This window comes from Pelodiscus sinensis, chromosome 14 (assembly GCF_052426305.1).
Source record: "Pelodiscus sinensis isolate ZL-2025 chromosome 14, ASM5242630v1, whole genome shotgun sequence".
In the NCBI taxonomy this organism is placed as follows: Eukaryota; Metazoa; Chordata; order Testudines; family Trionychidae; genus Pelodiscus; species Pelodiscus sinensis.
In genome coordinates, this window is record NC_143065.1 from 25187832 (window position 1) to 25215532 (window position 27701).

The window sequence follows — 27701 nt, forward strand, 5'->3', positions numbered from 1 at the left end:
TAATTTTGTTTTTGATATTTCTGTAATATCCTCAATGAGTTTAGGTAGCATACAGTACATATCATGATTCTGTGGATAAATACTATCCCAATTAAAATGTGAAAATATTGAAGAACAAAATGCTGACTGTTTTGATATTTCTATTCCTTTTCAAAATTCCCCTCTGACTAACAGGTCACCTCATGACACATGGAATTTTGTTCCACTCCTTCATAAGGAAATCATAAGGGTTCATCTGGGGAGTCATCTGGAGCCCTGTGAATTCACTTCAAATGCATTAAAGTGACTCCAGTAGAAGCCAGACTTGCAAAGATAGCTATTCAATTAATATAGATAGTTTTGGATGGGCTCAACATTCTTCTGGATTTTTCCCACTCTTTAGCAGTAAAGGAGTCAAGGTCTGCTAGAACTGTATCTGTAACAGGGCTCCCAGAAGTCCTGGCACCAATCTAGGGAATCTGATGAGTGTATCTGTGTGGTTGATTTGTTCTCTTTTTGTGCAGTTCCCTAGTGTAGACAAGATTTAATTTCATCTCTGGAAAGTGTCATGGTGAAATATATAAATGGAGGATTATGGTGATAGGACAAAATACAATATAATGTAAACATTTGGATATTGGTGGCAATACATCTAGTGCTTTTTGTATGAAAGTTTACTTTAGCATTTTCCATTAGTATTTGATACAACAAAATCCCATCTCTTGGGGCTCAAGTATTAAAAAGCATCTTAGGTTAAAGATCAATTTTTACAGAAATATGAGTTTTACTTAACAATTACAATTTCTTGTTCGGAAGACACATTTGTGAATTAGCTCTCCTTGCAGAGACGACATTTCAAATAATATAAAATGTGTAATATGGAACAACAGCCCCTATACTTTAAAAACACCAGAACAGAATAAACCTTACTCCCTCCGGAAGGGAATAACTGGACCTGCTGTGGCACCAATACACAGCACAACATTAGATTAGCCATTCAGATGCCCCTAATGGGGCTCTTAACTAATTAGTTTGTACTAGAGAAGGTCAAGAGAGAACAGAATGTTTGTTGAATTTGGAAAAAACTAATTATGCAGCATAGCAACTAACACAATGTTATGTGTGATGCAAACAAACAAAATAACAGTGTTTCTCCAGGGTTTGGTCTAGTGTGGTGAAGTATCCATCTTTGCTGAGGGGGGAAAATTTAAGCTGTAAATATCCAGATAGACACAATCAAATCTAGTCCTAGGCACGTGCAATACTAGTGATCATTTGGTCCTTATAATTCTGTGCTCCATCAAAATCCCCATATTTTTGTGCTGATTTAGCAATTCACAGGATGGCCCATTCTCCACTCCAGAAACAGGTCTGACAGTAGGAAACTTATTGCCAAACAGGATCAGAGTGGAGGAAATCCACTGTTAAATCTTTCCACACCTCTTCCCATCTCTGATAACCTCAATTGGGGCCTCAATCATAAAATCATCTCTGATCAGAGTTGCATCTGACTAACAAGAAGAGTCTTTCCTCATTCAGGTAAGGCAACAGATTAATTAAAAAACAGTTGCTAAACATCACCTCAAACTATTTTCATGCTTTGTTATTAGAGAAAATTATGTGATCTAGGCATCTACCAAGTTTTCTATCAGTTTTTTCTTACCGACTCTCTTTTAATAAAGATATCAATTGTAAATATGGAGCACCAACCTACTACAAGGCTTCCTACTTCATTTATGTATAGTATGAATTCCCCTTTTATTACAGCCACTTCTTTCTGGTGAGGCAGCATTGTACCAATAATGCATTATCTTGATTCCATTTGTACATAACATGCAGTCATTCAGAGAACAACTGCACACAACAGCTTAATTTAACAGATTATCAGTATTGCAATAAATCTAATACTAAATATTTTAAACTTAGCACAAATATTTACATCCAAATCTTGTATAACGAGACAACTTGCTCTGAAAGACCACAAGAATCTGCCTGAATTTATTTTGTGTTTTTTTTTTAAATGGACCATAGTTCTATGGACTGTTTACCTATTTTTAACCAGTACTCAGTGTTATTTAATGGAATTCAGCCTATACAGGGAAGGAAATCACAGAAGTCTTGAACAAAGCAAAACATCACTATCCTAATACAGTCCACTGATCACTCCTTCCCTGCTGTGACCACTGGGATTCTTCTCTCTTTTTGTCTGCTCTTATACTGCAATTGTTCCAAATGTACATTACAGTCTTCCTATTTGTTACATTTCATTGCTTGAGATTTATGTATTTATTTACTAGTAACTATTTTTGCCATTTGAGACATTTTTGTTCTATGACTGCTTTACAGCTGCAATATACAAATATTTTATTTGCAATTCAAAAATCTGCTTAAACAAGTGAGTGATCAGAAAATAGATGTCCTTTAATAACATGTTATTCATTTAAAAATAATTGAAACCAAAAAGAATCCATTTTAAAAAAAATCTTCACAGACTCATTCCTAAGAAACAAATATTCTGCCTCACTGGAACCTCAAACTGGCCTAGCTCTCTAGAAATCTAGCAGACCTATGGTTTTATTTATGAGAGTTATTTGCAGTCAAGGAACTCAGTATTTCATCTTACTTTGAGTTGATTTGGCAAACCTCCTGTAATGTTAATGTTTTCACACCAAGAATTTCTTTGGTTACATGTTCTAACCACAAATCAAGCTAACTACAATTACACCCAGGAGAATAGAAACAGAAAAAAGCTCAGAAAAGATTTTATTGTCACCATGTTCCAGTTCAAAAATAATTGCATCACAGCTGACCATATGCATTTCTCCCTGAGATGAATGCTTATACTGTATGTTTAAATAAAAAGAATTAGAAGTATCTGTAAAGCACTACATGGTAACTCCCAGCAATATTACAGTTCATATTTTCATTAGCTCCAGATAAACAAAGTGGCACAGGCCTGCTAGCATCTTTCCAAAAGCAGGCCCAAGAAACACTTTGAGAAATACTGCTTTTCAGTATGCATGGTAGCCTTATTTATTTTGATACTGTTTTTAGTAGAAAGTGCCAATCAATGAACTAAATACAAATCTTGTTAGTGTTTTCAAAGTAGTACAGATATTGTTCCAGCATCTAGCAATCATGAAATGTATGGACTGCAGGAGTGGACTTTTATTACATTGCTGAAAGATAAATAAATGGACAAAGACTCTGGATATTCTTTCATCTATTTTTATTTACAATATGAACTATAGTTTCTGCTATTTCTTTGAACAAGGATGCCAAAAAAGCCCAGCATCAGTGTTATGAAACCATGCCAGAGATAGCACTTTCAGAACGCCAGCAAATCAGCTTTGTCCTCATTTTCCCAGACAGACTTCAGCTCCTCTGTGTGTGTTTCATTATAAACACCCTAGAAGTACCTAGTACCCAACAGCGGGCTGCTGGGTCCAATACCTCCTATAACAAACCATTCCAAAAGTCCCTCCACCCCAGAAGACATAGAGATACATGACATGGGAAAAAGTAACGGGAAACCTGGAAATGGCAGAGATGCTTAATTGCTTCTTTGTTTTGGTCTTCACCAAGAAGTCTGATGAAGGAATGCCTGATATAGTGAATGCTAGTGGGAAGGAGGTAGGGTTAGAAGATAAAATAATAAAAGAACAAGTTAAAAATCACTTAGAAAAATTAGATGTCTGTAAGTCACCAGGGCCTGATGAAATGCATCCTAGAATACTGAAGGAGCTGATAGAAGAGGTATCTGAGCCTTTAGCTATCAACTTTGGAAAATCATGGAAGACAGGAGATATTCCAGAAGATTGGAAAAGGGCAAATATAGTGCCTATCGATAAAAAAGCAAATAAAAACAACCCAGGAAACTACAGACCAGTCAGTTTAACTTCTGTGCCAGGAAAGATAATGGAGCAAGTAATGAAATCATCTCCAAACACTTGGAAGATAGTAAGGTGATAGGGAACAGCCAGCATGGATTTGTAAAGAACAAATCATGTCAAACCAATCTGATAGCTTTCTTTGATAGGATACCAAGTCTTGTGGATAAGGGAGAAGTGGTGCACGTAGTATAGCTAGACTTTAGTAAGGCATTTGATATGGTCTGGCATGATATTCTTACCAATGAACTAGGCAAATACAGCTTAGATGGGGCTACTATAAGGTGGGTGACTAACTGGCTGGATAACCGTTCCCAGAGAGTAGTTATTAACGGTTCACAATCCTGCTGGAAAGGAACAAGTGGGGTTCCGCAGGGGTCTGCTTTGGGACCAGCTCTGTTCAATATCTTCATCAACCATTTAGATATCGGCATAGAGAGTACGCTTATTAAGTTTGCAGATGATACCAAGCTTGGAGGGGTTGCAACTGCTTTGGAGGATAGGGTCATAATTCAAAATAATCTGAACAAATTGGAGAAATGGTCTGAAGTAAACAGGATGAAGTTTAATAAGGACAAATGCAAAGTGCTCCACTTAGGAAGGAACAATCCTATTCATACATACAGAATGGGAAGCGACTGTCTAGGAAAGTGTTCGGCAGAAAAGGATCTAGAGATTATAATGGACCACAAGCTAAATATGAATCAACAGTGTGACGCTGTTGCAAAAAAAGCAAACACAATTCTAGGATGTGTTAACAGGTGTGTTGTGAGCAAGACACAAGAAGTCTTTCTTCCGCTCTACTCTGCGCTGATTGTACCTCAGTTGGATTGTGTCCAGTTCTGGGCACTGCATTTCAAGAAAGATATGGAGAAATTGAAGAAGATTCAGAGAAGAGCAACAAGAATGATTAAAGGTCTAGAGAACATGACCTATGAAGGAAGACTGAAAGAATTGGGCTTGTTTAGTGTGGAAAAGAGAAGACTGAGAGGGGACATGATAGCCCTTTTCAGGTATCACAAGTACAAGGGAGAAAACTTGTTCTTCCTGGCCTCTGAGGATAGAACAAGAAGCAATGGGCTTAAACTGCAGCAAGGGAGGTTTAGGTTGGACATTAGGAAAAAGTTCCTAACTGTCAGGGTGGTTAAACACTGGAATAAATTGCATAGGGAGGTGGTGGAATCTCCATCTCTGGAGATATTTAAGAGCAGGTTAGATAAATGTCTATTAGGGATGGTCTAGACATTACTGGGTCCTGCCATGAGGGCAGGGGATTGGATCTGATGACCTCTTGAGGTCTCTTCTAGTCCTAGTATTCTATGATTCTATGGGTATGGCTACACTAGCCACCCTATTTCAAACTAGGGTGGCTAATGTAGTCTTTTGAACTTGCAAATGAAGCTTGCATGTTCCCAGGCACCGCCATTTTTAAATGCCTGGTAGCTCGAACTACCTGCCCGCGGCTACATGCTACATGGGCTAGGTAGTTCGATCTAACACTCTTAATTCAAACAGTAGTTCGAATGAACTAGAGTGGATAGTGTAGCCATACCGTATGATTCTATACCATTAGGAAACAGTAATTGTGACATTCTGCTCAGGAAAAACAATTCCTCAGCAATGTGTCCAGGCTGAACCTGAAGCTATATGAGAGACTCACTGAGAGAAAGCATGAAACTCATTGTGGACATGGGCACTGAAATCACCCTGAAAAGTAAGTCTTGATAAGTCATGAGATAAAAAGAACTCAAATCACAGAGAGCTCCAAAGCGGTAGCAAAGTTGTCAGAATATCATCAACATTACTTGAGGCAAAATCCTGAACTGCTGACTTCAGTGAAGATATGACAGTTTACACTAGTTGTCCCCCTACATTTTATCCTCAGATTTGCCACCAATTGGACATACACACATTATTTTGTTTTTAGACATCTTTGCCCACATGTCAAGCCAGACACAGAGAGCACAGGCATAACTCCCCCCCAGTCCAGGCTAAAGTTCATAGTGAACCAAATACCTTATTGCAGTGGTCACCAACCAGTAGATCAGGATCTACTGGTATATCTTGGAGCTTCTGGCAGGGGATCCTCATTGGATTGGCCAGAGGTTATCAAGCACTGCACTTCAATTGCCTCCACCCCAGACTGCTGTGCATCTCCTGCCCTTTTCCTTGGAGCTGTTCCCTCAGGAGCCTCTGCTTTCTGTTCAGGGCAAGGGAGACAAAAGAGAGGGCACTGATGCCAAGGTGCTCCCTCGTCCACAGAGATCTTATCTCCACAGAGCAGAGACGGGGCACAGCAGGACTTGGGATAAAGTTTGCTGGCTGCTTTGGGAGTGGTGCAAGGCCAGGGCAGGGGTGAGCCTGCCTTAGCCCCACTGCGCCACCACAAAGAGCCATCTGAGGTAAGCAGTGCCACGCTGGTGCCCACATCCAGAAACCCTGCCCCAGTCATGAACCCCCTCCTGTACCTTAAGCCCTTGCTCTAGCCCCGAGCACCACTGGATCCAAATACCCTCCCAGAGCCTGTGCCTAGAAACCTGTCTGGCACCCCAACTGCCTGCCCCAAGCTCAGCTCAGAGTCCAGAGCCTGCACCCCATCCCTCTGCCCCAGACTGGTGAAAGTGAGGGAGTTTGGGGGAGGGAGGGAGGATGAAGTGAGAGGGGGTGGGTCCTTGTAAAAGGGGCACAAGGGTAAAAGAAGGCAGGGCAAGGGTATTTGGGTTTGAGGTAGATCTTGGACTGCACTTAAATTCAAAAAGTGATCTCGTGCTTAAAAAGACCACTGCCTTACTGGATAAAGGCAACAAAACAGGGATGATGGTATCAGTCAGCCAGGCCCAGTACAATAAGTAAGGCGAGGCTTTTTTTGTTTTGTCATATGTGAATCTTCAAAAAAGGAATTGATAAACAGTTTAGGCCTTTTTATCTGAAACTGGACAAGTTAGAGGAACACATCTGGTACTAGTAGAATTCTTCCCTTGTGTATTAGCTGCCAAATAGCAGGATGCTTCCCAAGTTTGCAAAGAGTAATTTTTTACATTGAAAAAATCTACCAGGTTTTCAAGCCAGAGGTGGGAATAAAATAATTCAAATGTACTTTAAGTGCTGACAGTTCAGTAAAGGAATACAGACCAAATCACTCCATCCCTCATCACTTCCCCTAAATGCCACATACCTTTCAATACTTAGTTTACAAAGCTTGTGGGGCAGCGTTTCAATGGGACCTTAGTCCTGCCTCCCTTTGGGGGAATAATTTTACTTTAATAAAACTTATGCACACACCTTGCACTTGCAACAAGAATCATAAATCCTATCATTGGGGTGCCCATTTCAAGGGTTTTGTTTGGTTGGTTTTGTTTACAATTGGCACACAATTAGAATCATAGAATTGTAATACTGGGATAGTCCATCTAGTATTACAGATCTCTGATCTCGTCATCTAGTCCAGATCTCTGCTCTCGTGCCAGGACCAAGAATTTTCTAGATCATCCCTGAAAAGTGTTTGTCAAACCTGCTCTTACAAATCTCCCTAAGTAATTTATTTCAGTGCTTAATCACTGGCAGTCAAAAATGTTTTCCTAATGTCCAATCTAAAACATCCTCGCTGAAATTTAACCCCATTGCTTTTTGTCTATCCTTGTCTCCCTCTTTCTTGTAACATTTTATGTACTTGAAAACTATTATGTCCCTTCTCGGTCTTCCCTTTCTCCAGGCTAAACAAACCCATTTTTTTCAATTTTCCTTCATAAGTCATATATGCTATACTTTTAATCATTTTTGTTGTTCTTCTCTGGACTTTCTCTAGTTTGTCTACATCATTCTGAAATGTGATGCACAGAACTGGACACAATATTCCATTTGAGGCCTATGGGTAGAGTGGAAGAATTATTTCTTGTGTCTTGCTTACAACATTCCTGCCAATACATCCCAGAATGTTTGCACTTTTTTTTAATTAGTTGCAGGAGCAGAAAAGGGACATCATTTGAACTGAACATCTGAGTCTCTGTCTACACTACAAAGAAAAGTCAGAAAAAGATACGCAAATTGCGAACCGCAATTTGCATATCTTTTTCCACTTTTCTTCCACTTTTCCACTTTTTCCACTTTTCTTCCAAAAGAGGCTTTTCTGACATTTGGGGGAAATTACACAGGGACAAATGTTGGAAAAAAAACCTTCTTTCAGAACATCCCTTCTTCTTCATAAAATGAGATTTACAGGGATGCCAGAAAAACACATCTGCTGTTCCAAAAAATTTTTTGAAAAAGCAGACATGTTCCTTAGACGTGGCAGAGCTTTTCTGGGATACCTCTGGTGAAATAACTCAAGGACAAAACCTCTTCTAGTACAAGATATAAAGATTTAAAAAGAGAGTGTTAAATGTTAAATGTTATACTCTTGTTAAAATTAGGCATTTAAAAGTATCACCAGCTGTAATGCAATCATAATTCTGGAGTTGTGAAACAGACTTCCCATTTTTGATGTCTGAGTTCTCCATGAGGGATCAACAACTCTAAAGTTTGATTCCGCTGATGCCCAGGGGTTTTGCTTCCAGCCCCAAGTCCTGCTCAGCTGCTATCTCCCCGCACAGGGGCTCAGCCACTGTCCTTGGGTTCTGCTCAGCTGCTGGGCCCAGTGCTTTGCCACTGGCCACACCACTGGGCTTCACCTATTGGGCCCCACACTGCCACTGTGCCTGGGAATATAGCCACAGGCCCGCACATGGGATCCTGGCTGCCAGCCCCAACTCTAGGTGACAGTCAGGAGTGTGGATAGAGGTAAGGAAGAGGGTGCAGCTTGACACCCACACTCCAAAAATTGTTTCCTCAACACTGATAACAATTTGAAGCATGTATGGGGTTATTACCATTTGATTATTTGGGGCAAGGATTCTTCTGCCTAGATGGCTTTGGCTGAGTCATTTGCTATATTTGTATGGATTTGATGATGTTATTGTTGTTTCTGTGTATTATAAATTGACTTATAGTCAAATGATAGGAGCTTTACCCTGCCAATAAATAAAGTTCTTAGGACTGTCATAGTTTCTTTGGGCCAATATATCATTGTTTACTATAAAGCAATTGTGAAAATGTTTCACTGACCTTTGCTTTTAAACAGAGGGACTTGGGCTCAAAGTTAAACTGAAGCTTACAGTTTGAAGTATCTATATAGCAAAGAAAAATATTGCTTAGAGTGGCTAAAATGATCAAAAATATATTTTTAATTTTCATGCAAATGTTTATAATACTGAAAACATCCGGGAAAGAGAATTCACAAAAATCTAGCCTTTCACTTTGCAGTTTGGCATCAACTGTTCTCCAGATACATCTCACCACTTCTCAGACACTTATCAATGTAATGTCTGCCCTCACTAAGTAGACAGCTTCATATGATTCACTCAGCCAAGTACATTGAACAGAAGTCAATGCACCCACAATCGTATGAGTTGAATTCACCATTTTTAATTATGTGAGTGTAAACCACGCACCTATTAGGTATGGTGCAATGTCCCAGGAGAAAGGGAGGGAGAGAGAGAGAAAAAGAGAGAGAGACACTGCACCTCTTTTACACAGAAGCCTATGCAAATGAAGCACAGATTGGCATATTGCTGCACTTCATTTGCATAATTAATTAGGGCTCGTTTTTGTGCAAGAGGCTTTTGCGCAAAAAAGAGTTGTGTAGATGGCTCTTTTTTGCACAAAAGCCCCCTCTTGCACAAGAGCCGTTCTTCCTCATTTTTTCAGGAGGAACGGCTCTTGAGTAACAAACCTGACGCGCTATCCATGACTTTTTGCTATCTGGAGGACTAATGATCTATTTTTTAAAAGAATGTACCTTACAAGTAGCTCTTGCTGATGCCACTTATTGCCCATTCACTTGGTCAAAAGAAACATTATTTGGGCCTGGGCCTGTGCATAGCTCCTTCTGTACTTGGTGTCCAATACAGAAGTAGTTTAAAATGTCATTTTACAACATAAAGAAAACACAGCTCCCATTGACTTCATGGGGCATCCTATCAGCACTTTGTAGGAGTGAGTTCTTTTAGCATCATTATGTATAGTTTATAATCAATAAGCCTTAGTTCAGAATTCTGTGATGTTCTGATATATGATAACATAAATTTCTTCTACTGGTGGCCTATTCCTTTTATGAAATAATGATTTGGCAGTGAGAAACATAACAGTGGCTATCACACCAAAGAAAGAACATTGTTGCTTCCCTTCTAAAAACTAGTGCCAGACGAGACAGCGTTTTCTATAAAGATCCTACTTATATGCAAAACCACCTCTCTACATGACCAGGACAACTTGGGCAAAGGAACTGCTGTTGAAAATGGAAAACTATCCTCATAATTTACTATAGAAAGGCAATGGGTCCAGTCACTTTGTATTCTTAGATTTCCAAACTATTTAATAATGCAATCTGTTGTTAATAAAAAAAAGTGACAGTGTTGCCGATTTGTCAGATCTCCTGAGACAGCTGTTTGTAGAACGCTTCTTCTCAAAAGAAAAGATGAAAAATACAAGAATAGAGGTTGTCCATAATGCTCTTCCCATTAAGTATCCTATTTATTCAAATTTTAAGTATTTGACACATAGGATATAATTGCAATTATGACAACATATAAAATTCAAAAATGACAAGGCTGCTTTTCATTATTGCTTTTTGCATGACTTCCATGTGTCAGTAATGAATGCAGCATGATATTTACTATAGCAAATGATATTTACTACAGCAAATGATGCAAAGATATTTTAAAGAAGCAATTTAAGCAGGAATCTTTGGTGGCAGCACCTAGCTAGCCACAAAATTTGTATGTTATAGACAAGTATAAATTTTCTATACAGCAGTCTGAAGATCCCAAGACTGACGATTTCTCACCCTTATACTACATTTGCTGCATAAACTGATTAATTTTATGCATTGTTCATGTGGTACATGAGTGGAGGAGGGCAAGGGAGAAGATGTCACAGAGGAAATGAGAAGCTGAAAAATGCCATGTACTTGTCCACAAACAGGGAGGCTAACAAACTTGCAAGGCCCCTGGACAATGGTCAGGGAGGGTACCGGTTCTGTACTCCTAGAAGGGGCAGGGCTTTGGGCAGAAGGAGTGAGGGCTGGGGTATCCAACCCTCAGCACCACACTGTAATTATGTCCCCTCCCTCAGCCAGCCCTCAGCAAAAATAAAAGACTTCCAAAATATATTTTTATTTCTGGATTTTTAAAGTACATTTTAACATTTAAATGCACTTGAAAGACAATAAGAATGATAAAAGAAGGGATTTCTGAGTATGACAATGCTTAGCAAGTGAAACAAGGAAAGACATTAGAAACTGAATATTCAGCCAGCTGATAATGTTAGCTTCCGATAGCTTGGGCTTCCCAACCTTTGTCCTCTATGCTCTCCAAATCTCAGAGAAGACAGCCAGTCTCTGATAAAGGGCCAATTTCTCTTAGGTTTTGAAAGCAGAACTCCAGTTCAGATTGTGGAGTTTTATGCACAAATTGGCAAAAAAAAAAATCAGGTCTTTACATAATAGAAACCTCTTGTCTGATGAAGTACTGACACTGGAATACTCCAGAGGGGTGGATGACGCATATCCCAATGATTGGAATTGGGTAGGAGTCAAGCAAGATAGATTTGGTATTCTACAAGCCAAAATAAAGCACGACATTTCTCTTTGACTTTTTATTTTCCTTGTTATAACAATTTTAAAAGGGCCTTCAAAAAATTGGAAGTGATGTTGAGGGAAAACAGAGTGGTCTTGAGTCAGCAGATGAAATGCTAAAGTAGCTACAAAATGAACTCTGACTGAGCCTACTGCAATACCCTCCAGCTTCAAGTGCAGGAGATAGTCATGTATTAACTGGAGAGGAGCATCAGTCGTGGTGATCTTCCTTTGCACAGCCTAGGCTGAAAATCAGAACCATTTAGCCAGTCACTGACCTGGCCATCTTGGCCACTCCATCATGCAGTGGCAAAGCCACTCTGACTGACATTGCCTGGATCAGTACCCCAAAGACAGAATCTGAGGTCTCCCACACCTCTTCCACCTAGAGGTCCAGGTTGGTAGTGACCCTTTTCAAAAGGTCCTAGTGGGCCTTCATCTCATCAAGCAGGACCCCCGCCCAGGGTACCACTATCGCCTCATCTGATGATGAGAAAAACGAAGCTTAGTCCAACTGGTTCTCTTTCCCCCATGCCAGCTGGTCACCCATTGTTTCCTCCATCTGAGGAGTGAGCATCCTGGCCACTTCCTGTGCATGTCCATGGCTAGCTGAGGGTACTGAAGGAGCCTCCAACACTCCGGCCAGTGAGTGGGTAACCTGAGGCTGCACTCGAAAGCCCCATGGAATCCATGAGCACCACTGTGCCTGAAGCCACAAGGTGCCTTGTTAAGCCACCTGCAGCACTGGTTGAGGAATCACTGATGCAATGTAGATGGCTGCACTGGGGACAGGGAGACAGGGTCTGACACAGCACTAGCAGAGAGAACGCTGATTGACACCCAGGAAGGGGATCGTGCACTGTACTCTCTCCGGTACCGACAACCTGTGACCAATGGTGATGTTGGTGACTGAGAGAAGTGACTAGACCAGCATCCCGGAGACTACAATGATCCTGGAACTTCCTTCTGATTAGTAATGACTGGTGTCGAGAAGTGACTGCTGATGCCATGATGTTGAGTGGGACCGATAGGCTGTGTTATGTTACCTTGTGTAACTCTGTGCTGGTGAGTATTGGTGGCATGGAGAGCAGTACCATGGATGTGGAGAAATGTCCCTAGAGTGGAGAGATGCATATGGGAAGCGACTCTCCCTATAGTGCTGCTGTTGCCAGGGGGCTGTTCTCCAACTCCAGTGACACTTGAGGCATAGCATCCTGCCCCAGTCTCTCTCTCACGGACTGCATGAGACTACAAAGAGCTCTCCTCTCCAACTGAGCGGGAAAGTGAGACCAAGTGTGCTCAGCAACCAAGGGGCAAATGGTGGCTTCCCTTTATGAAGGCACCCAACTGGTGCCAGAGAAGGTGGCATCAGCATGGTTAAAAATGTCTTGTGTCTGAAAAGTCTCCAGAGTTGAAGGCACTTGAACCTCCAGAGTGGGCAATGGGGAGTGGGTAGGACTACCCTGGGCAGCCTGCATAAGGGTTTTCTCCAGCACCCCAGTCTCCCACCTGATCCCCTTTCTTGGCCTAAGCCTTTCACAGGCTTGTCCCTGATTGACTTTTTCAGCCTCTTAGTCAAAGCCAGTAACAATGACCAATGCCAGGCTGTGGGAGCACTCCACACCGATGCACTGATACTCGGTACCAAGTCCGAGTGCTGTTCCCGGGCAGTGAGGGTAGACTCCATGAGTAAAGCTTTTAAGTTTATAACTCTATCTTTTATTGCCCTTGGGCCAAAGGACCTGCAAATTCTACACCTATTCAAAACATTCACTTCTTCTAGGGAGCGAAGGCAGTCAGCAGGTGGATAACTGACTGGCATAATTCTGTGGCAAGTGGCACAGGCATTAAAGCCAGAGAAGCAGGCATGCCCCGTCCCCATGCCGAATCCCAACAGGGACTAACAAACTGTTAATCTACAACTATTCACAAGTACTTATCTAAGGGGGAAAAAATTAAAAAACGAGTGATCCTGTAGCACCTTAGAGACTAACAAAAATATATGTGTAGTATCATGAGTTTTCGTGAATACAATCCACTTCCTCAGATGAGTGGAGCAAAAGGCACAGAAACCCCAACATTTAAGTTACAGATTAACACAGCTATCCCTGTGGGACTTTAAAACATGCAAGGCACTGCATTCAGCTCTATGGAATGGAAATCCATCAACTGCACGAGGAAACTCACACAGCCTTTCCTTCATTCATCTGAAGAAGTAGGTTATGCTCACAAAAGCTCATGATACTATAAATATTTTTGTTAGTCTCTTCGGTGCTACAGGACCACTCATTTTTTAATTACAGACTAACATGGCTACCTCTCTGAGACTTATCTAAGGGGGACTCTATGCACAAGTGAATAGGGATAGTTAACTAAGCTACATCTAAGGCAGGAGCACACTGTTCTAAGCACTGTCACTGATGGCAAGAAGGAACTGAGATGGGAGGGGCTGGGAGCGCCTCATACCAGGGAACGCTGAGCCAGTCACCTTTGTCAGGGTGGGGAACCTTTTTTTTGAGTTGGGAGCCACTGACCCACAGAAAAATCAGTCAGAGGCTGCACACAAGTAAAAAGCACAAAAAAACCCCACAAAAAAACCAAAAAAAAGTTACTTGATGTGGCCCCTGACTGAGAAGGAAAAAGACACTCCCCACATTCTCCTTCCACACCAGAGCTTAGGGGGACCCAGCCTAATAGATTTTGTGTGCTTTAGCTCTGCAGTGGGGCAGACGAGCTAGAACAGGCTCCCCAATGCTGAGGGTGGCCCTGAGCCTTGAGGGCTGGATCCAGGCAAGCCAGGGGTCACATCCAGCCCCAGAGCCTGAGGTTCCCCACCCCTGCCCTAGGGGTACTGTTTAAGGAAAATATTCCAGCACCAGTGCCTGTGGAGAACACACATACCTATGTTGAATGGACATGAACAAGCACTGGAAGAAGTTGTAATTTTAGCAGGGACTGAGAGAAAGATGCAAACAGCACTTGAGAAGAAGATGAAACAAGTTGGTTTTGAGGGAGTAGTAGAATGAAATCCTGGCCTCTTTGAAATCTAGGGCAAAATTCTCATATCTTCAGTGATGCCAAGATTTTGTTGATGGTGACAAGAGGGATGTTGTTCCAAACATAAGGAGCAACATGAAAGGGGGAATTAAAACGAGAATGGGATGAACAAATAAAGGGAGCACCACAAGAATGTGCGAGGAGTAGTTGAGGCAACAATTGATAGAGTGGGCAGAACCTAAGAATGAGGAGTTTGAATTGTATGTGGCAAAAGAAGTGGTGGTGAACACACATGGCATGAAAGTAACACAGCACTATAATGACTTTGATTACTTTCATAATTATTATTTTTCCCCTTTTTTGACATGCACAGGCAGTCAACATTCAGGGCTAAAAGTTAAAAATAAATTGACCATCATTAAAATCTGTTTCTTACTTGCCATCAACGAGAACTTCAACCTGTCGATTGTTCACCTGGTTATCACTCTTATGGCGAAACTGCAATATTAATCAGCAAAAAATACTAGTTAGTTTTTTGTTATCAACAGTGAATACAAGGACCTGATAAAACAAAAAACTTACGTATACAGATAACTTTAAGCAAGCCATCTCCATGTGTGAAATACATTGACTTCATGGGAGCAGAATGTCACATATTGACTTTACATAGTTTTCAAGACACAAAAAATACTTTAATAAACACTTTAGAGTTTACCATTTAAAAAACATAGTATTCATTTGCCCCACAATAATTTAGTTAACACATGCAATATTCTAAGAATTTAATATAACTGGGGGCTGCTATGCTGGAGAACTCCACCTTCTGGATGCTATGCTTGCCAATCCCCCCCCCCCCCGACACTACATGAGCCAACCCCCCCACCTCTGGCCGCTACACACGCCAACTCCCCCCCCCCCTTCTCTGGCCACTACACACACCAGATCGATCCCCCCACCTTCCAGCTGCTGTGATCAACAACCCATCCCTCCCCTGGCCGGTACACTTGCCAGTCCCGCCCTCCCCCAGCTGGTACACTCACCAACCCTCCCCACCAGCCTGTTCCTGCACCCTCACTTGCTCCTGCCCCCTCTCCCTTGTCCCCACATTCTACCACCAGCCTGCTCCTGTACCCTCTCCCTTAGCCCCACACCGGACACCCAACCTGCTTCTGTTCCCTCCCTTCTGGCCAGACATCCTCTCCCCAGCACAGAATCATAGAGCTGGAAGAGACCTCAAGTCATCAAGTCCAGTCCCCTGCCCAAGGCAGGGCCAATCCCAGAATACTGAGAGTCAGGACTGGTGGCTGTAAGCAAACTTTACGGGACTGCGGGAAACTTGGCCATGCCCATGATAAATGGACATCCAGCTAATTAAAATCATGCCAGACCATGATGTTAGCAGACAAGATAGCATCGGACTAGAGAAGTTCAACCTGTACAACTTAATAGCTGCTTAACTACATTTACATATAATCTTCCTTCATAAATCAATCCATTCAGCCTCAGCATTTTTGTTGCTCTTTTTCCAACTCTCTGAAATGTACCTACATCTTTCCAAGAGATGACCAAACACTGAGAGCAGTGTTTCTAGAGCACTGTCACAAGACTCATCTAGAAAAGTACTATCATGTCTGGGAACTATAATCACTAGCCCAAAATTGCATTGGCCCTGTGTTTTCCATATTGTATTCTAAATTCAGAGCTAATAACTTTATAGCTCCTTTTCAGCATTAATGTTTTCCAGGTATCTCCTTTCCCATATTTTGATCATTTCCCCCTATATGTTGTAGTTAGTAATTTTCCCAAATTGGATTTCATTTTGGTTTTTCCTATCTTTTTTACTAGCCTCTGTAAGTTCTTTTATATTATTTGTTTGCAACACCTCCCGGTTTAGTTTCAAACTGCAATTGAATTAATTAATATGCATTTTTCGTTTACTTCCAGTTGACTGATGACCATGTTCAGTAAGACTAAATCTAACACCAGTCCACTGAAATCCAAGTATCACCAGGACCTCAATACATAGGGGTATGTCTACACTACCCCGCTAGTTCGAACTAGCGGGGGTAATGTAGTCATCCGCAGTTGCAAATGAAGCCCAGGATTTGAATTTCACGGGCTTCATTTGCATGAAGCCGGCCGGCGCCATTTTTAAATGCCGGCTAGTTCGAAACCCGTGCCGCGCGGCTACACGCGGCACGGAGTAGCTAGTTCGGATTAGTAGCCGCGGGGATGCAGGTGGGATGGTGCTGCGGGAGCCGGGCGTGCGGCTCCTGATGGCAGCTGTAACAGACGCTGTGTGCCCCTTACAGCTGCCATCAGGCACCCCCCATCGGTTGGCACCCTGGGCAGCTGCCCGGCTCGCCCATGCCTCCTTCCAGCTCTGGCCCCACCCATTCTCACCACTGCCCTACCTCCATCCCACCTTGACTCCAGCCCCTCCCCCAAGCACACTCCATCCTCACTCTGATTCTGTCCCACTCAGCACTTCCTGTACGCTGTGGAACAGCGGTTTGTGATGGAAAGGAGGCACTCGGACAGAGGGGGAGGTGTTGATCAACAGGACCAGCAGCAAGCAAGAGGTGCATGGGAGTGGGGCTTGCAACAACCACAGCACTGGTACCATGTATTTGCTGTTTGTTATTATTACGTCAGCACTTCTAGTTCCAGTTCCACTGAACACACCTTGCAGAATCAGGGCTCACAGTTATAAATAAGAGTATTTTAGTCTGATTTTCAAGGAACAATTAGAGAAAAATATTAATCTTCACTCATGTCAATTAGTAAGCCTATTTGCCAAAGTAAGTGCAAAGTAAGTGCTACTCTATGTCAGTTGGTTACAGACTCTAGCCCAACATTTTTTATTTTCAACTCTTTGGCCTCAGAAGGCTTTTTCTATTTCTAAGGCACATATGTTCAATACATATTTTATTAAAAAATCATTTTTGGCCCAACATTCAATCATCATTACATTTTATGACTGTCTTTGAAGATGAAACATGCAAGATGACTTATTTTTTAAAAAACACTTGTTACAGCATGTATTTTTATTAAAGAAAAAAAAACCTAAGTTGCTGTCAGTGGTTTTGTTAATGTCACGTGTTAAAGAAATCCAAAGCAACCTAGGCTTTGTACCTGATATTTTACTTTAAATGTAATAATACATTTATTTAAACATGGTTCTCCTGCATATCAATAGCACAAATCGTCCCAAAATTATTTAAGCTCTAATTTGGCAGAAATTTTCTTTTATATAATTGTAAAATTTGTTATTTTTTATTATTTGTCATTTGGTAAAATTTTGTACATTGTATGGTCCATTTTTTTCTCAGTATGAAGTAAGTTCTATTTTATGACCAATTTTTAAGGAGATCCGTGAGCTGTAGACTAAGCTTTATGACTCCCAGGTTAGGTGAATGCTTTTTCGGTGAAGTCTTGTCTGTGGTTGTTTGGAAGCAGCAGCAAGTAAATTTCAGGATAGCAAAGACATCAGTGCTTTTAAAATTTGTAGAATGTGTATACTGTTCCCATTAGGAATGTAATTGTGTGGACAATTAAACAATTAAACTATAAGCAAACCTTATCAGTTAATGCTATTGACTACACACATCCCTCCTGCCCCCCACAAGTAAATTTTTTAGCGGGCTGGCCAGCAGCACGGCTCAGGGCTCAGTCCCGGCTGGTACCAGGTCCCTGGATCTACCCTCGCTATGGCTATGCAAAAAAAAGTAATTTAGGAGCTGGGCAGGCAGGCAGCCCAGCTCAGTCCCAACTCATGCTGGGTTGAGGGAGCTACCCCCACTGAAGTTCCTAAATTACTTTTTTTGAAGAGCCAGAGCAGGGGTAGCTCCCAGGACCTGGCACAAGCTAGGACTGAGCTGGGCTGTCTGCCCGCCCAGCTCCTAAATTACTTTCAGTGCAGAGCTGCAGCAGGGGTAGTTGCCAGACCTGGCAGGAGCTGTCCCTTACTGATAAATCATGTAGTCAATAAAATTTTTGTTGACTACACTATTAATGAATTACACACTTAACATGCCTAGTTCCCACTGAGCAGTGGTAATGGCAGTGGTTCCCTTCATGCTCAATAGGCAGCCTCCTTCAAAAGGTTTCCACAATCAAAGCACAGTAGAGAGGACTCCAGACTAGATCCTTACCTTTTCTTTTTCATTTTACTCTCAACATGCTTTGATTTCTTATATAGACATGGGCTGGAATTTTCAGAGGAACCAAGGTAATGGGAAATTCAATGGCATATGAGCAACTTAAAGCATTAGGCTCCTTTGTAAATCCCAGACATATATTTTTAATGAAAGGAGAAAGGACAACTCCATAAGTGGAAGTGAAGAGGTGGGCAGAGAGATAATTGTTCATAGATTTTTAAGACCAAAAGGCACCATTATGATAATGTAATCTCACATCCTGCATAATACAAGCAATAACATTTAACCCACTGATAACTTCTACTTGAGGTTAAGCATTTCTGTTAGAAAGACAGCCAATTTTGATGTAAAAACTACAGCTAAGTCTACACTGTGCACCTTACGATGAGTGGCTGTGCTGCTGCATCGGCACTTCTATAAGGTACACTGTGTAGCCACTCTTCGTTGCCAGGAGAGATCTCTCCTGGTGACAAAATAAAACCACCCTGAATGAGGGGTGATAGATTCCTCAATTGGAGAATGGCTTCTGCCAACAAAATGCTGTCTACACCAATTTTTCGTCATTAAAACTTTTGTCATCGGGGAGTGTTTTTTCACACCCCTGAGGGACAAAAGTTTTAACAGAAGTGTGAGTATAGACAAACCCTGTACGACAAAGGGTATGTCGGTACTGAGTCTTACAGCCTAAGTCAATTGACTCAGACTCAGAGAGCTTGGGCTGTGGGGCTAAAAACAGCTGTGTAGATGTTTGGGTGTGGTCTGAAGCTTTGAGACTGACACACATATATACCTTTTGCTGGATTTCAGACCCCGGCCTCCAGACTGAGCCTGGATGAAGACACTGCTTTATTTAGCTTCATAGCTGACCCAGTCTCTGAAATCTGGCACAATATCTCTTGGTAACTTCTTCCAATGATTGATTATCCTCACTGTTACAGGGCACCATATTTTTAGACTGAATTTCATAGAACACTAGAACTGGAAGGGATTTCAAGAGTTCATCAAGTCCAGTCCCCTGGCCTCATGGCAGGACCAAGTACCATCTAGATTATCCTATCTAGCTTCAGCTTCTATTGAATGCCTTTGTGTGATATATCTACTAATAAATCTCATAGAACTTTATTAAGTCACATTAATCATCTCTTTACAATGCTAAATACACAGAGCTTCTTAAATTTCTCACTGCAAGGACTTGTGTTCACTACAAAGTGAATCAACGCTACAGTGATCGATGCACTGGTGGTTGATTTATTGCTTCTGCTTTGACATAATATATCGACCTCCAAGCTCTCTCCCATCAACTCCGGCACTCCACCTGGGCAAGAAGAGTAGCTGGAATTGACAGGAGACTAGGAGAGCAACCCTTTCTGACCTTACTGCATGGAAGACACCACAGTAAATACATCGACTTTATTTGTATAGCTGAAGTTACATAGGTTAGATTGATGGTGGGGGGCGGGTAATGTCGAATAGGCCTAAGTAAGGTTTTTCAGAACCCAAATCATTCTTGTATCTTTTTTATGAACCCATTCAAATTGTTCAACAACTTTTTTGGAAGTGTGGACACCAGAAGAATATCCATGTTAAATACATCAAAGGAGAATGAAGAATTACTGACTGAAAGCTTCAGGAATAAGCTAACAAATTGACAGAGAATAGAAGGATAGGAAATCCTGGCTCTGACAGAAACTTTGCTTTGATGGAATAAGATGAACAGTATAATCTGTGTAGGTGAGGTTTAATTAGAGGAATAGGTGGAGTTTCTGAAGGGAACTTCTGGGCATCCCCTAGCTGCTGTTTCCCCTCCCTCACAGGCTCTGTGCTGGCTCCGGCAGCTCCATCCTGCGACAGAAGAGGAGGCAGCCATGCACCTAGCAGCTGGAAAAGAGTGGTGGTTTACCCTTCAAAATGCTGCTTTTTTCCAGCTACTGGTTGTGTGACTGCCCCCTGTTCCTACAGAGTCCTTCAGCCAGCACTTCAGCTACTCACCACCACCTGTGCCTCTTGCCTGCTCCCCTGAGACTTCAGGTGAGCTTTTTTTTTGTAAGTCAGATGTTTGTAACTTGGGGAGTGCTTGTGCACATACATTTTCTTGGAGAGAGACAAAGCAAACATAAGATGAAAAAGAGGACACACAAAATATGAACAGAGCTCATCAAAAGCAGTTTATGTCAATTTCTTACTATATATTAAACTTATTTGAGAATTTATCTTTCAGTGTCTGTCATCCTTCTAGTACAGTGGTAATGGAGATAACAGTTCTTTTTTTTATCCCCTTTTCCAAACATTTTTTCTGGCTAATCCCAATACTTATTTGATACTACTGTTTTTTAATGAAGACCAATACTGATTTTTCTCACTAATTTTTGAGAGTTTGTATCCCTGTTTCAGGACTTCATATACATGTGGAACAGATTAAGTTGCTCATCCATTTTTGTGTTCAAGTTTACAGCACCTCAGCCCTTCTGACTCATATCAACGTTATTTATTTTTATACATATTAAAGGTCACAAGCTGGATTTGGTTTTCCTTTGGTTGTAAATCTTAAATCTATAGCCAATTTCTGATCACTATAAGATTTGTTCTGATTTTTTTTAGTATTGTTAAGAGACACTTATGTGAGAGAGGCAATATAGAATAATGGCTTATGAGTGGGAAATCTTGTCATTTGTTCACAGCTTTGTCACCACTTCATTTGTGTGATCGTGGGGAAATCACTTGAAACTCTTAGGGTATGTCTACACTACCCCGCTAGTTCGAACTAGCGGGGTAATGTATGCATACCGCACTTGCTAATGAAGCCCGGGATTTGAACAAATCCCGGGCTTCATTAGCAAGTGCGGTATGCATACATTACCCTCCTAGTTCGAACTAGGAGGGTAGTGTAGACATACCCTTACTTCTTAGTTTACCCATCTGTAAAATTAGTAATAACTATCTACCTCATAGGGCATTGGAGAAACTTCATATTTGCAAATTACTTTGAGATCCTTGAATAAAATATATTTTTGTACTTAATCCTATCTGATATTGTTTGCTTTCTTTTCTATAGTAAAATATACTCCTCTTCTTTTACAGAGAATGGGTCAGATACCTTCAATTTTAATGAGGTACTTCTCTTCACCCATTGTAGCTTAAATCTTCATCTCAAAAAATATATTGGAATTGGAGAAGATTCAGAAAAGGGCAACAAAAATTATTAGGAGTATAGAACAGTTGCCAGATGAGAGATTAATAAGACTGAGACTTTTCATCTTGGAAAAATAAGGGGGGGTATGATTGAAGTCTAAAAATCATGACTGGTGTGGAAAAATTAAATAAGGAAAAGTTATTTATTCCTTCCCATAACACAAGAACTAGGGGTCATCAAATGAAATTAACAGGCAGTAGGTTTAAAACAAACAAAAGGAAGTATTTTTTCATACAATGCACAATCAACTTATGGAATTCCCTGCCAAAGGATATTATGAAGACCAAGACCAGGGGTCTCAAACTCCTGGGCCGTGGACCAGCTATGATCTGAGCACTTCCCCAATCCAGCCCGTGAAATATTTTGAAAAAGTTATTTAATCAGGCCCACATGGCTGCTGGCCCTGGGAAGAGGGACCACATGCAATGACTCACCCGTGCACATGGCTCCCAGCAGCACCCAGCTCCTGGTGTCCACATAGTCCCAGAAAGAGGGTGCCACTTGGTCTGGGAAGCTGCACTGGCTGCCTCTGCTGACTATGCTGGCCAGGAAGCCAGTGGAGCTGATGCACTTCTGCAGCTAGTAGGGCAGGGTTGGTAGATCTCACCTTCTGTTACACCAGGCAAGGCAAGGGATCCCAGTGCGAAGACACAGATGTCAGCAGAAGAGAGGGCAGGTAGGATTCCAGTGCAAGGGCACAAATGTTAGCGGGGGCAGGTAGGATCCCAGTCAAGGGCACGAATGTTAATGGGGGCATTCCAGCACAAGGACATGGGGCTTTTTGGTGAGGACTCAGTTTCATGTCTTTTGTAGGATCCTGGTCTCTGTCTGGGTTCCTGGCCACAGGAGGCAGAACTATCAACTTGCATGTACTTTATTGCCAACTCCAAGCATTCAAAACTCATGAATCAGCCCTCCGACTCCCCAAAAAGAGAATGAGAAATAACACTTTTGAGCTTACACAGATCTTTTCATCAGCTCTGAGAAATGTTCTCAAAGGGTATCACCATTAAATACAAAGTAAAACACATTGTTTAGCATAAGTAGTTAGCATATTTTTAAGGGACCATTCAAGGTGGAGGGGCCTGTTAACTGGAGATAATGGAATTACTCAGGAACTTGCAGACACTATGATGGTTCATGCTGTCGTGTTCAGTTTTCATCCACAGATCATGGTAACAACCAAATTCTTTCAATTTAAAATCCAAGACTGAGCTTATGATGATTGGGCTCTCCCAGTAAAAATGTCATTTTCTCCCTGTTTTTCCTCTCCCTTTAAATCTGTTTTTATTTTTGCTAACATCAAAGCTTGTAATCCTTAGAGTCATCTGAGTCTGATTAATATGAGCCTCAAAAAAAGAAAATAAAGCTCTGACTGTGAAATGTGTACCATCTCACTGGGATACAGAGATTCTTAATCATGCCTGTATAACGTTCTAAGTGAACTATTTCCAATAAGTCACGAATCACTCTCTTTAACACTTTCCTCAAGAGTCTTTTGTATCTCTCAGCTGCTGAGATTTCAGAAATTAACTCCTTGTGTATGACAATCTCTCTGGTCTCCAGTGAAACATCAGTGTCTTTAAAATTATTTGGCTTACATTGAAGTCATTGCCAGGGTCCTTTACACCAGCGTTACTCAACACGCAGCCCGCAACCACTTTGCACACGGCCCGCGGTGCCTTGAGTCACTTTCTGGGTTCATTGCTGGAGCTCTAGCAGCAGCACTGAGCTGAGCCGCATGGCTTTGGCCAGACTGCATGCACAGGAGCTGCCAGCCTACAGTGGGGGAGGGGTGGCGGCAAGAGGTGGTGGCAGAGCACACCTGCCATGGCAGCACCTCCCCGCAAGCAAAGCTGCGTCTGTGTGTGTGTGGGAGCTGCCAGCCAAAGGGAGGGGGAGGATAAAGGCGAGGCAGAGCTTGCCTGCCATGTCTGCCATGGTGGCAGTGCCTCCCCAAGCCAGGCCACATCAGTGCATACACAGGAGCTTCCGGAGACGACAGGAGGTATGTGGCAAGGCAATGGCAGAGCAGGGCAGCGAGGCAGCGGTGGAACCAGGCAGCGAGGCTAGCATGAGAAAGGTCTGTGCTGGGGCTGGGGCTTGGGTAGTAATCAATATAATGGTCTGTAGTGAGTTGAGGGTCAGTAACAGGGAGTCAGCAATAGAGATGTAGCCGTGTTAACAGTTTCTTGCCAATTCAACCAGAAAGGGCATTGTCTCAATCACTTGACTACCTACATCCTGCTTCAAAGACATTTTAACACAAGACTTCAAAGAGAAACCTCTGAACTGTCATTCATGCTTAAATTTGACACTTTACAACTGGGTCTCAACAAAGATGCTAATTACCTTACCCATTACAAAGATAGCTTCCCCAATTATCACCTCTAATATCATTAGCTCACAGACATTAACCTTCCCTCCTCATCCCCCCTCAGTTCTGAAATTTGATTTGTCCTTTTTATACGTATTCACTTTTTTTTTTATTGTATCCCTTTGGTATATATGGTCATGCCAATTTTCTTCCACAATTTGATCTGAGGAAGTGGGTCTGGCCCATGAAAGCTCATCATCTAATAAACCAACTTGTTAGTCTTTAAAGTGCTACATAGTCCTGTCTTTTGTTTCATGGAGTCAGCAGGCCTGAACAGAGGCCTGTAACAGGAAAACAGCAACTGGCCTGCAATCTAGTGAGCAAGACTTTGGTTCAATAACACGGCAGCCAAGAAAGGGGCCCTATTGATAATTGTGTGATTGTGTAAGTTAGGTCCAGCATGGAAGGACATAGGGAGGCACCGAGTACAGACTGTAAGCCAAAGGGAAGTAGCGGAACATCTTAATAAAAATGACTTGGTACAAAGACTCCCCAAAAACGAATGCACATACCGACGTAGTTCAGGACCGGGCTGAAATTGACAGCATGAAGGATAGTAAGTAAGCCCCCCACTTCTGCAAAGTGAGGGGTAGTGACTAGGCAGCAGAGGGTGGCAACCTGGTACATAAAGAAGTGGTGTATGTTGTTTGTATATGTCTATAAAAGGATGCTGCAAATGATGCACACTGACTGACCCAGAGCTGCCCAGCTTTTGGCTGTCCTGAGGAAAGTGGGACTTGAACCCACAAACCTATCCTCCCCAGGCAAATGCCTGCTCCCCTAGGCCTGACAGGAGCCTGCCCCCATCCACCTTACTATCAGGGAACCCCTAGTCCTTCCTGCCCCAGGGCTGCCCAGCCATCCTGTCCTGTGGGAGATGGTACTTGTACCCATGACTCTATCCTCCCTAGGTGAGTGCCCTAGCTCCTAAGCCACATGGGAACCCACCCCACAGTTGATGTCATTGCCTAGACTTACAGAATACACAGTGGCTAACCGCTGTTAATAGCTGTTATTTGGTAATAGGCCTGCTATGTGTTGGTACATCGTCAACGCGGGCCAAATGCACAGTGGTTTAGCGTTGAGAATTTCTGCTAATAACTGTTAGTGCATCGCATTTGACAATAAACCTGCTCGATTGATTTGATCCTTGCCTGCATCTGTCGTTTCCGGGGGCTCTCAGAGATCTCCTGTGTTGACCCAAATGCATGGGCTCTAACACTCTAGATAAAGGGAGTACTGATATTGACCCATGCAGCCAAAAGGTTATTATCGCCAACAGAGGAGAAGTCCTGTCAGGAATGCACCGGGACAACCCCGAGAACCCTGACCAGACAACACTGAACACTGACAGTATGACATGGTCTTCTGGTGATGTATACTTTAGTAGTTAAATTGCTGAATTGTCATTGCTCATTATGACTGTGTAGTCAAATGAGTGGAAGTTGGGTAAATATTGCATTTTATTATATCAGCAGAACTGACTTAAATGGGGCCTGCATGTTGTGTAGTCTTGCTTTAATCTTTGTATTCATGCCTGTCAGTATCAAAGAAGCTATTTGCATATATTTGCAACCACGCTTAAATTGCGGCCCTCAGCATGTGATGTGAGTATCATTGTGGGCCTCGGAGCTTCCAAAGTTGAGTAGCCCTGCTTTATACACGATCTTGGAGAACTTATTATCTCATACTTTTCAAGACAAAACCAACTGTTCATTTTAAGTAGATTAGTGCTTGATCTCAGCTAGGATTAGTAGCCATAAATCTCCATAATATGAACCATTAATAACTATTTTCTCAAGTTATGCCTACACTTGCACCCTAGTTGGAACTAGGAATGCAAATGCAGGCATTCGAAATTGCTAATGAAGTGTGGATTTAAATATCCTGCGCTTCATTAGCATGATCTTGCTGGCGTGCTAGTTCGAATCAGAGCTGATTCGAACCAGGAAGTGTGCACCAGGACACGGTAGTTTGAACCAAAGCCCTTGGTTTGAACTAACGTTACTCCTCAAAAAATGGTTAAATGGTCTGATACAGTAGAAAGGGCGGCCTGGCCCAAACCACTTCCTGCGTCTCCCGTCGGCTGCAAACAGTAAACCAGAACCAATGGGAACTGCGAAGCTCCATGGCTGCAGAACCAGTAAATAAACATACCACAGCTGCCAATTAGCAGATTTCTCAGAGTGAATCCACTTTTAGAAACACTGCCTTAGCAGGAAGTTGCTCCCGAGGCAGCACAAAGACACTGCAGTTGAACAGGAGTGCTTCACCGTGAAATGGGTTATGGAGGCCAAGACTATTGAAGATAATATCCACTACCTATTAGAAAAGGGCAATGGATAGGAATAACTCTTTAATTTTATTCATTATGTATTTTTGACAGGCTTTTATGCCTCCCTACTGTTTTTTGTCCTGACCTCTTCTGCCCTTTCCAGGCCCCTATGTATGTTTTTTGAACAAGTGTGCATTTTTTGCATCATTAGCCATGTTGGAGAATTTTTAAAATTGTATTGAATTTCTCTTTTGTGGAAGCTGTAAAAATATAAATTAGATGCATTTCCCTCACTTTAAGATGAAAATATGCTTTTTATACAACTGGTATGTGCCTAAAGTAATTACGTATTTCTTTGGACAGAGGAATAAAGATATTGTGGCAGGGATCTGGTCAAACCCCCTGGATCCTGCGCTTCCTTTGGTATGCCTCAGAGGCTCACGGTGACCCTTCCCCACTGCCTCTTGCTCCTCTCAGAGGTGAGGGTTCCCCACTTAATGAGCCATTCTCATTACAGGCAAGTCACTAGTCTGGAGGGGAAACCCCTTCTGTGATCCAAAAGTCCCTTGTTCCCTGATGGCGGCCTACCTGGCGTGGTGAGGGCTGGTCCCATCCACTTATTCTGGGTTCCAGCCCAGGGCCCCAGATAGTGGCCACTAGTGAGGCTCCTGCCTTTATCCCCACAAAATAGAAACCTCTCCCTGAGCCACTTCCCCAACCACTGCCACGCAGGAGCGGCCCGAGGCAGGCTGCGGCAGCTGGCGCCCCAGGCAGAACGTATGATCAGCACCTCAGCCTGCATGGCCATCAATGGGGTGACATCATCATCGGGCACCCCGGGTGCCCTGTGACGTCATCATCGGGCGCCATTGAAGGCAGCACCCTAGGTGACGGCCAAGTCGGTCTATAGTCACGGGCCGCCCCTGCATGCCACGGTACCTTTTCCTGGCCCACGAGGCGAGAACTTCTAACTGGCTACAGGTGTTACATTAGTGTGCTGCTGCAGGCCGGTGCTTAATGAGTCTCAGGTGTCTATCTCTCAATTCCTGAGTGTACAAAAGGAGTTTATATAAGTGCTTTAGGATTCCTGAAAGTCACTATGAGATGTATTATGATTTCATTGTCATTGCTTCATACAAATGTTATGTCTCAATAACATATGCA

At 42.3% G+C, this 27701-nt stretch overlaps 1 protein-coding gene across 1 annotated transcript in view; it reads right to left on the bottom strand.

Annotated features, from left to right (window-relative positions):
- ATP8B4 (ATPase phospholipid transporting 8B4 (putative)) overlaps positions 1-27701 on the bottom strand; it is a 177144-nt gene that overhangs the window by 112004 nt on the left and 37439 nt on the right. Inside the window, exon 5 of the mRNA XM_014579493.4 lies at positions 14972-15033. Coding sequence (XP_014434979.4) covers positions 14972-15033 — 62 coding nt within the window. The remainder of the gene's footprint in view (positions 1-14971; positions 15034-27701) is intronic.